The sequence below is a fragment of the Triticum aestivum genome, chromosome 6D (genome assembly GCF_018294505.1).
Source record: "Triticum aestivum cultivar Chinese Spring chromosome 6D, IWGSC CS RefSeq v2.1, whole genome shotgun sequence".
Lineage (NCBI taxonomy): Eukaryota > Viridiplantae > Streptophyta > Magnoliopsida > Poales > Poaceae > Triticum > Triticum aestivum.
In genome coordinates, this window is record NC_057811.1 from 397,476,211 (window position 1) to 397,486,504 (window position 10,294).

The 10,294-nt window shown below is 43.7% G+C and overlaps 1 protein-coding gene across 1 annotated transcript; it reads right to left on the reverse strand.

Annotated features, from left to right (window-relative positions):
- Positions 1 to 1,013: 1,013 nt before the first annotated feature.
- LOC123145337 (enhancer of mRNA-decapping protein 4) lies at positions 1,014 to 9,536 on the reverse strand. Its single transcript, XM_044564733.1, has 13 exons — positions 8,689 to 9,536; positions 7,951 to 8,000; positions 7,592 to 7,748; positions 7,287 to 7,505; positions 6,412 to 6,540; positions 5,273 to 5,846; positions 4,231 to 5,189; positions 2,890 to 3,249; positions 2,695 to 2,814; positions 2,353 to 2,523; positions 2,089 to 2,247; positions 1,757 to 1,882; positions 1,014 to 1,642 (listed from the first exon to the last, which is right to left on the reverse strand). Exons 1-13 carry the CDS (start codon positions 9,424 to 9,426, stop codon positions 1,334 to 1,336), a joined length of 4,071 nt encoding a protein of 1,356 aa, XP_044420668.1. The 5' UTR covers positions 9,427 to 9,536; the 3' UTR covers positions 1,014 to 1,333.
- Positions 9,537 to 10,294: the final 758 nt, after the last annotated feature.

The following is a 10,294-nucleotide window of genomic DNA, read 5'->3' on the forward strand; positions in this document are numbered from 1 at the left end:
AATATGCATCATATCATATTGTTTTCAAAAACAAAAACCATGAACTAGGGTTCATCTTGAGGGGTTAACCATTTTTACTCCAACAAAATCCACTACTTGCATCATATAACATCCACATGCATCCTATATGAAAACAAATATCTCCAATATCCATCATATCATAAATTTTTTAACACAAAAAATTATGAATCTTGAGGGTTCAACATTTGTTCTCCAACTACATCCACTACTTGCATCATAGCATATCAACATGCATCATCATATCACAACAAATTCTTCCAACATGCATCATATAAAAAAAATCCTCCAAAAAAATATGGACTAGGGTCCATCTTCACATAACCATACCAACTAGTGACTAGAGTTCATATCTATCACAATATAACATCTAGAATCAACCTAAATCAATCCTAGGGTTCAAAAAATTAAAATCTAATTCAAAAGGGAAGTGATTTGAATCAAATAATGTGACGAATCGGAAGCTATTTGACTAAAACTAATTGGAGGGATCGGAGGAGCTTACTTTTCTCTTTTCAGGGCCATCTCGATCCGCAAAAATGGTGAAGAAACGACGAAGATCAGAGGAGGGGAGTGGAGGAGATGAGAAAGGGGCGAGAGAGGAGCTGCCTCTCTGTTCTTAGGGGTTGGGGCGGCTGGTTGTGTGGGGAAGAAGGGGATGGGGCGGGCGGCCGCACCCAATAACTGTCCACACCCTACCGCCAGGACCAGCGGTGATAGGGTGAAACGGAGGAGGACAACGGCCGTCTGCGGTGCTGACGTGGACTAGTTTCCTACCGCCATACCCCATGACAGTAGGCTATGTAAGTCTACCGTCGAGCCCTCTGGCGGTAGGAAAAAGAGTCGGATTTCAAAAAGAAAAATCAAACAGAGGTCAAATCCAGAATTTAGACCACAAAAGGGTCAAAACACAAAATTTTGCCTACAGACGGTAAGCTGCAACAGCAACATGCAAGTACAGGAAAATCAAGACGTCAGCACAGCTTCCACACACCTGAAACAACATCAATCATATTTTGGGTGAAAGCAACAGCCACTCACCACTGCAAGCGGCTGCTACCACTATCAAAACTTGGAGCTACAAAGGACGACTGTGTGCTCAAGAACAAAGAGACTTGTAGACAGTTCACATGGAAATACTCCAATTTAAGTCCAATACAAGCCTAATTTACACCAGGGGGCGGGTACATCAGCCCTTAACAATTTTTCTTGGTGACAGTTTTCATCGTCCTTCTAGGTTTCCTCAAAATTTTCTCTCTATACAAAGAAAGAATAGACCATCATACTCCCCCACTGTTTCTGCAGCCAGCTAGAATCACTTGTAGCTAAGCAGAACTGAGTTGATGACATGCATAAGCAAGCGAAGATTGCTATTATCCAATGGACTGGTGGTGGGGAGCGACCGGTGGTGAGCCAACTTGGCGTAGACTTGCTCGAAGATGGGCCTTACATGTATGGCGATGACTTGGTCTGTCGGATTGATCGCCATGGCAACATCTGTCATCCACTGAATTTTCCGGGATGTCTCGGTGCCAATATCAACTGCTAGCTGCTGGAGTAGGGCTAGAAGGACTCCCTGGTTCAGAGGGACTGGGGCCATTGTACATAATCCACGCAAATCAACCTGTACAAGAGGGTAGAGCTATAACAAATCCAACACAGCTATTCCAGTATGAGCAAGTTAATCAACAAGGGTCATATAGCTCTGCATTAGCTGACCAATCAAGGACGACGATACCTGAGAGCATAACCAAGACACAATTGACACGTCACTTCTTTGAAGTGCTACTGTAAAAGCCTCGTCAAATTTGTGTTCAGATAGCAGTCTTGACAGCTCCTTCATCGGGTCTAATGGTGCCTCAACCTGAAAAATTGCAGGGCACATGAAAATTATATAGATGTCTTGATGTCATCAATCATCATATTATTATATAGCTAAGACAAGGAAAAAAAGATTGAAGACTCATCCCTCAATACCCAATAGGCATATACCCATACTACATCAAACGGCTTAGACAGGTCGCCAATCAGAAAAAATGTGGAAGTTCAAAAGGTTTCAGAATTCAGCACCTCTGGCGGGCCAGTGATAGGACCATTGTTGGGCTGCAGAACATTTGTATTTTGCGCATTGGCGTTGCCTGATGTAACCAGCGCCAAAATTTTGCGATGCCCATCAAGTAACTCTGATGTGAGATTCTGGGTGATTGAGGACGCAGAAGTGATAGTTTCCTGAAAAGTAATTATATAAACATTTTTGTTATTATACAATTGGAAAGGAAAAATGCATACTTTTAACTTGCTATTTCCAGCCATTCCAAATAACAAATATCCTACCTTTAAAGTAAGCACCAATGGAGTATGTGCTGCCTCAACCTGCTGCTGAATAGCAACAGCATGCTCAGACATTCCTTTCTGGAATGCACTGTCTACTTGCTCAAACATTGTCTTGCATGATTGTTCAAATGCTGGAACAAGCAATGATTCAAAGCTAGTGCGTAAAACATCCTGCATACATCCATTTGAAACAAATTAGTACATCTAGCAAAGCTAAAACAAATTGATCTTACAGTAAATTTCATATATAGATGAACAAACAAATCAGATGCAACATGTAACATGCCACATAAGAGCTGCCAGAATACCATCTATAAGAACAAACTACAAGATGATACATACCTGAAGAGTCTGTTTTACAGATGTATGAAATTGCATTTGGATTTGCCTAGCAAGTGTAGCTTCAAGTTTTGCAGTAACAGATTTGTCCAGCTGATTCACCACCTTGTCACCCACCGCTTTCTAAAAGCAAACAGTCAACAAGAGCAAGGGTGGCAAAAGCAAGAACAACAAATGCAACAGGAAGTTAGGCACAACCTGAACTGCATCAGCAACTATAGAGGTTAAGGACTTCTCAATAATAGGTGTCATTGCCCGTGCAACAACAGGTCCAAGTGAAGGAACTTCTTTCTTTACTAACTTATCCAACATAGCAGGAAGGTCCTTGTTTATTGAGCTTGTGATGAGAGTGGTCATTTGCTGCATTCGTTCCCTTTCAGCCTTCTCACGTTTTGTGTTCTCCTCCAGGAAACGAGCCCACAAGGCATCAATGCTAGCCTTGATAGATTTCTCCATTGTACGGCCTAGTGATGTTTCAATTCTTTTGCCTTCCTTCGCAATGGGAGCAATAACGATAGTACCTAGCTGCTTCTGCATATCCTTCTGCATGGCTATTAGCTGCAAGACATGTGACCACACAGTAAATAAACTGAAGCTCATACTCATATAACGCTGATCTAAAAGCCATAGTGTTATAACCTAGAATTCTCACCATCTAATAGCACTAGTCAAGTGACAAATCAAAACAAACCAAGTATGTCTTTTCCTAAAAAAAAGAGTAGATATTTGCTGATTTTACAAGCAGGCACAATTGTTAGGTTGGCCATAGATGGCTACATCATGTCCAACTCAGGGTACTGGAACAGTGGGCCAATACTAGATGGGATACCACGGTTGTCACTCCATGGATCTTCATTCCAATTAGGCCAGTGCTTTTTTCCCAGTGAAACCCAGAACGAAATGACAATTTTACCTGTACAGATTTTCTCATGCATCTCAACAAAATATTTAAGAATGTGTGTTTACATGCAGGACGTGAGAAACAAGAAACCTACCAGAGTCTATATGGAATTTGTATCCATAACACCTAGTTTGGATGGACCAGGAATTGAATGGGATTCCAACCTCAGCCTATCCTATTCACATTGATTTTGAACTTGAAACTGCGCCAAGTTTATGCCAGGTTGGCAGGCTGCAGGGCCACATTGGTTCCCACTTCCCAGCCCAATCCAAACTAAGCATAAAGAAACTGTCTTCAGAAAGGACAACCCTGTGATTTTCTAGTAGTAGCAAGTCTAATAACCAGTCAACAGCCAAATTACTCTTGAATTCAGGCCAAATATTATCGACATGTAAAACTAGAGCTTATATGCAAATTGCTGTTGACGTTAGTACAGTACAATAGTACATCAAAGAAGCATTAGTTTCATATTGCAGGCCGGATGGCAAAGAGACCAGTCGTATTGCAATAGGAGGCCAAGACGGTCGTATTGCAAAGTCCAAACAGCAAGTAGAACTTCAGAATACTACAAGCAACTCCATTCGACTAAAGTTACTTCAGAGTACATAGATAAGAGAATAGTTTAATGCAATGCTCACCTGTTGCAGCATATCGGCAACTTCTGAAGAGGATTCAATAGGAGGGTATGCACTGCTGACAGGTTCATGTGAAGACTCAGTTGAGTTAAATGCGCTTGTAGAAGGTGATGACTGACCAGATGCTTGAGGATGAAAAACCTTGTCCTTTGTATATGAAGATGATTGCTCCCTAGACACAGAGGAGTCACTTATGCCAGGTTTTTCTATGGTTTTGTTTGAAACATTTTCTCCAGCAGCACCAGTATGGTCAGGGACCAGTCTATCAGACGGTGACCGTGATTCTTCCACGCTATACTTATCAGTTGTTACTGAACGCTCACTGATCATTTCAACAGTTTGCTCCAACGAATTTTGATCTTTCTCTGAGTTCTCACGGACAACTTGAGCTTCCTTGACAGCTTCAAGTTCCAAATCATGATTAGATTTACCCTCATTGACATGTTTTGCTTCCACTTCTGCAATCCGAGGGCTACTAATAGAGTCATCCTGGATTTTTGCACCATCAGATTTAGAGATCTGATTGCTTTCAGCAGACAGAGCACCTGATATAATTTCAGATGGAGTTATGAGATGAGTGGCATTTCCTCCTACCTTAAACATCATGCGAGGATTTGGGAGCATCTGAACATCACTGTTGCTGTCTCTTAATTCATCCTTTCCAAAATTGTCCTTTGGCATGGGTGTATCTTGCCTAGCAAGGGCAACTGGTTTTGGCATGGGTGTATCTTGCCTAGCGAGGGCAACTGGTTTTGGCATGGGTGTGTCTTGCCTAGTCAAGGCAACTGGCTCAGTGATTCGGCTTGTCGAATAATCAAAAGCTGATTGGTCTTTGTCACGGTTGCCTACTGGTCCTGATCCAGTAAGATCAGTGTTTGATGCAAGAGGGGCAGACTGAAGATGCACAGAACCATCACCTTCTGTGTATGTAAGTGGTGGAGCTGATGGCTTAAGATCAAACTCTGCAGATAATGAGATAAATCATAAGCAAAAGAAAACTCTTAATTAACTGAAGCAATTGAATGAGACATGGTAATTGTTTTACCTGCAGTCTGATCAAAAGTTGATTGTTTACTCGAAGTACCGACGGTGTAAGAATCTGTAACGCTAGTTCCCGTGGATGACTCTGCTCCTACCACTTCCAGAGGTGTATCATAAACACGTGAAATAGCAGGGTCTCTTCCAAATGAGTTAGTATCAGATGTAGGAGGCGAACAAAGTGATAACTCCAGCCCATACTGCTGGATGGCCATTGTTTGGACACAATAGACTTGAACTACCTGCTCACCATCAGGTTGGCTTTCATGTGTACCAGTAAGACTTAAAATAGGCATCGCGACTGTAAAATCTGCGATATAATCCAAGCGGGTAGAAGCGGGGTCTGAGCCATACTCAACATGCACAGCGTAAATAGCATTCTTCTTCGCATTCGCAAGTAAGATAATGCTTGCTTGAGGCAGCACTGCAACTTGATTGAAAAATGCCTCCTCGACTTTAGGTTCCAGAGAACTAACAAGTTCCAGGGTCTGCGTGCAATTCCAAGTCTCAGAGTCGCTTGGCAACAACCAACCTTCTTCATTAGTAGAAGCCCAAATTTTAATTTCTCGGTTTAGAGGACCCTACATTAAGAACCAGAATAGCATGTAAGACGTCTGTTAACATATTTGCACAACATGCAGTCAATTATTCTGTTTCTCAGAAGATGATAAGAGCAGAATCACATTAACTGATCATTTCTAACAGAAATAGAATATCTACAAAAATGATTCTCCCATTTGAACATTATATAATGTAGCATTTCACAGACTATCCAAACCACAAGCAGAGTCTTTGCCTCTTTGTCCCTTGGCAATTGTAGGCAAATACAGCTCCGTTTAGATTTTACTAAAACTCAAGTGGTACAGGCACCTTATAGTTCATTTCTAATTAAGATACAATATTATGTGTGTGTGTGTGTGTGTGTATGTATGTAGATGTCATTGTGTTTTGGTAGATGTAACGTTGTTTGGACTAATTGCTTCGCATAATGGCAGATTCGAACTCCTGGATGAAGCATTTTGCCCAGGATAGCACTTCTACAGAAAAACTGAGCAAGATGCCCCAACAAAAGCGTGTGCTTCAAAAAGGTAAGTAAAACTAAGCAATCATTGGGACAAATTAAGTAATCTGTGCAAGAGTGCATACAGCAGTGATGAGATTTATATGATGCGGGCGCTCAGGTGCTGTAAGAAAGGCAACTGAGTAAACAGCTTGACCATCATGTGGCTTTAGAATCGATAGAGGCGCTAACTTGCGATCGTCCCAAATCTTTACCTGCAAAATAAACCAATATACATTACAAATGTGCTTAGTAAGGATGATCAGCACTTCTCTAAATAAAATAATGTCTAACAGGGAAAAGAGAGGCCAACTAAGTCAAAAAATTGCTGGCAGCCTCATTAGTGCTTAACCTAGCAGCTGATGTTAGTTTTCAACCGACTATTAGCAGTAACCAGACAGCACCTGATAACCATCAATCGAGGTTACGCGAACATAGCAGGTGAAACGTACTTCACAGTTTTTCTATGCACTGCAAATAATTTTATATGGTATATATTGCTGACTACAACAGCGTAAATGCAGTCAAAACCATCAAATCAAGGGGGAGACAGTCCAAACCACAGATCATTCGATGAACTATTTCCAAAATATGTCATGACAAGCCCGATCCAAACAACCCTTGACAACATACCACGAGACATATGGTTTGCTTTCCTTTCTTAAGAGAAAGGTGCTTTGAAACGACAAGAGAACAAAGTATTAGGATACTATTAAAAAAACTCTGCAACCAGAATAAAAATAATTAATTCTGCAAGCCTATAGATGGAAAATTCAGTCATATTTTAATCAATGGTTTTTTATACAATTTATTCAGTGAAATGAAAGAGGAAATAAGCTTCCATATTGCTCAGAAGAACTAGAATCTGATGGCATATTCAAGAATACCATTCAAAAAATACTTCTCCCAATTCCGCATAATTTAAAATTTCACAATAAATAGGAGAGTATTTGATACAAACCGTGCCATCATTTGATCCTGAAGCCAGTCGGGTAGTCATCCACTGAGATATGGACAAATCTGTCACATCACCGTCATGCCTACCAACCAAGCGTACACCATCAATAAGCTCGTCAAGATGACATTTGATAGGTTCTTCAGCATTAAAGTCTCTTCCCCTTCCCACTTTAGTTGTGTCTATTCTTAAGACACAGTTTCTGATTCCAACAAACAGAAGTTCCTGTAGGATAAACATGCAACTCCATTAGTGAGTTGAGATGCAAAATGAACTTGGAGGTGGCAAATGTTATGTAAATGATGCCTTACTTGCTTATGAGAGTGCCAACATATCCTTGGATGGTAAGCTTCGGCATCACCTACAATTTGTATGGCAACTTCTATCTTTCCTGTAATTTGTGGTTTATTTTCTGCATCGGGCCCCTCATCAATCCTCCACACGTATATCCGTCCATCAACACTTGCGCTGCAGCAGAAGAGAGCAACTTAGCATACATGACCCACACAATTATAAAGAATAAGGAAAAGGATTAGCTATTTTTATATAGTATAAATAACCTCAGACAATGTTAAATGTGTGATCTCCAAAGGAGAGTGAAGATAACTTTTTGTTGTGCTGCCAACTGGGTGAACAAATTCAGATTATGTTTTTGTTCCATGCACAGTACCTTGCTAAACGATGGACGTCCTCAGCGAAGAAAGCCATGTCCGTGACCCTCTAAAGAAGAAAGAACGCAAGCCATAAGAAACAAATGCACTTTCATATACTTAGTAAAATTCGAACCCACGTGAAAATGAGGAGTGCATAACCAGTTACCATCTAAAGATATTGACAAATATTGACATCAGAAATCCTCAGTCACTTCCTTGAACACTTAAATTGCGGGACAAGTTTACATAGAATATTCTATAAATTAAAATTGCTGAATATGAGCACGAGCAAACAACCACACAGTAACAGCCTTATGGGCAGTGATTATTCCATGAGTGTCATACACATAGAATGTTCAAATTCACTGAAATAAGCCAATTCAGCCCTTCTTAACGGTCTAGCCAACATAAATTCAGAATTAACATATCTATTAATACATAGTTAATTCATCAGCCTCGTCATGACATTGATACAAATAATAATGTATCAGAGGTTGTTCTCAAAATAACATGCAACTGAATGTGATGATAACAAAATATCTGAAAATGGTTTCAACCGAAAATGTATAAGGTATGTTATTCTAGCGTATGGGGAATGCAGTATCTACACTTCGAACTTTTCAGATCCTTTCCCTTAGCTAAATACATCATTCATCATTAACACCCACTACCCACTACCCAGCGATTCAATTTGTGGATGAGCATTTCTACATAGAACTAACCAACAATTTATCTCTCTGGACTAAAATATATACCTGTGTATGGCCACGGAGCAGTGACCGAAGCGCGGTGTTGATGTTTAGCACACGGATGTTCCCCAGCTTGAGCCCATAGACGATGTACGTCCGGTTCACAGCGATCTGCCTGCCCAGCACAAGACCTGGGTCTGACGTGTACTTGGTGATCGGCGTCACCTCCAGCTGTGGCGGCTGCGCCTCCCCAGGCAGCCTCGAGTCAACGTTGTGCACCGCCTTGTCCCCGCCACCCAGAAGCCGACCTCTGGGCACCTTGCTGCTGGTGCTGCTGAGCATCCTCGCCGGCGGCGCGGATGGCATCGCCGGGAGCGGCGACGGCTGCGCGGCGGCGAACTCCGACGACGGCGGGGGCATGGATACCGCGGACTCGAGGTGGCCCGAGCCGGAGCTGCCGAGCAGCTGCATGAGGCGGGCGCCGGGGTTGGGGCCCGCGGCGGCCATGGGGTTAGCGCCCGGGTTGGGGTTCGCGTTCGGGTTGGGCATGGGGAAGGGGATGACCGGGCGGGGCATGGGGGGCTGGGGATCCTGCGGGTAGTGGAGGTAGGGGCGGAGGTGGAAGGGAGGGGTGGCCGGGGGGTAGGAGTAGGGGCCGGAGTGCGGCGGCGGGCCGGCGGCGCCGGGGAACATGGGCGCGGCGGTCGGCGCGGGGTTGGGAGGCGGCCTGAAGAGCATGGCCATCTCGAAGGGGGGATTGGGGTTGCCGGGGTTCGGATTAGGGTTTCCGGCTGGAGACGCCATTGGAGGCGGCAGTGGAGTAGATCTGGAGAAGTGGGGGTGAGAGAGAGGAGGATGGGTCGGAGGTGCGGCGGAGCAGAAGACGAGAAGTGCAGGTCGGGGTGGTGGCGGTGATTGTTTTCTCTCGCTTTTGCGCCCTCGCTGTTTCGCTTTATTTTGACGAGGATCTTTGAGAACTCAGATGTTGCAGTGCCGTTATTTTCTTCTTCTGTTTGACTCTACTTCTAAAAATGCTCCCTCCATCCCAAAATATGGGAAACTTGTACAATGCAAGATGTTTAGAAGAGGTGTTTGGAGAAATAAATCAGGTTTTTCTTAACCACCAATGCTTATTTGTATATGGTGGGCGTCTAATTATACGTCTCTCCTGTGGAAATAGGCACTGGTGCTTCAGAAAAATTCAGTTTATTTTTCTAAGCACCTTCCTAAGCACCTAGCACTGTACATGGCCTTAGAGCATCTAAAGCCGGGCTCCTCAAACACGTCTCATACGCCCGAGCGGGCCGCTCAATCACTGTCCGGTCGTAAAAATTTGACTCAGACGGGCGCCTCAAAAGGGCCTCAAACATCCGGACTGACCGGCACCTCATATCCAGCCAAAATATGGGACGGATATGGGCGCCGGGGCATGCCCACTCGTCAGACCCGGCAGCCTGACCCCACCGCAAATTGCATCAAATCCACCCCCAGGCCTGCCGGATCCATTAGCTATCTTCTCTCATCTTCCTCCATCGTGTCATCCGTCTCGCAGCTTCGCCGCTGCGCGCGCTCCGCATCTGTTTCTAGCCTCTACACCGCCAGCTCCGGCAGAGCAGTCCTCTCGCGCGTTCTCGCCGCAGGGGGCGTCGTCGTCGGCCCGGACGCCACCGCG

Excerpts from the sequence above, each read along its gene's own strand:
- LOC123145337 (XM_044564733.1), bottom strand. The coding sequence starts at position 9,426 with ATGGCGTCTCCAGCCGGAAACCCTAATCCGAACCCCGGCAACCCCAAT. Across the intron at positions 5,190-5,272 it reads AACTTTTGATCAGACTGCAG|AGTTTGATCTTAAGCCATCA; the intron begins GTAAAACAATTA and ends CATTATCTGCAG. Across the intron at positions 3,250-4,230 it reads TTGCCGATATGCTGCAACAG|CTAATAGCCATGCAGAAGGA; the intron begins GTGAGCATTGCA and ends CATGTCTTGCAG.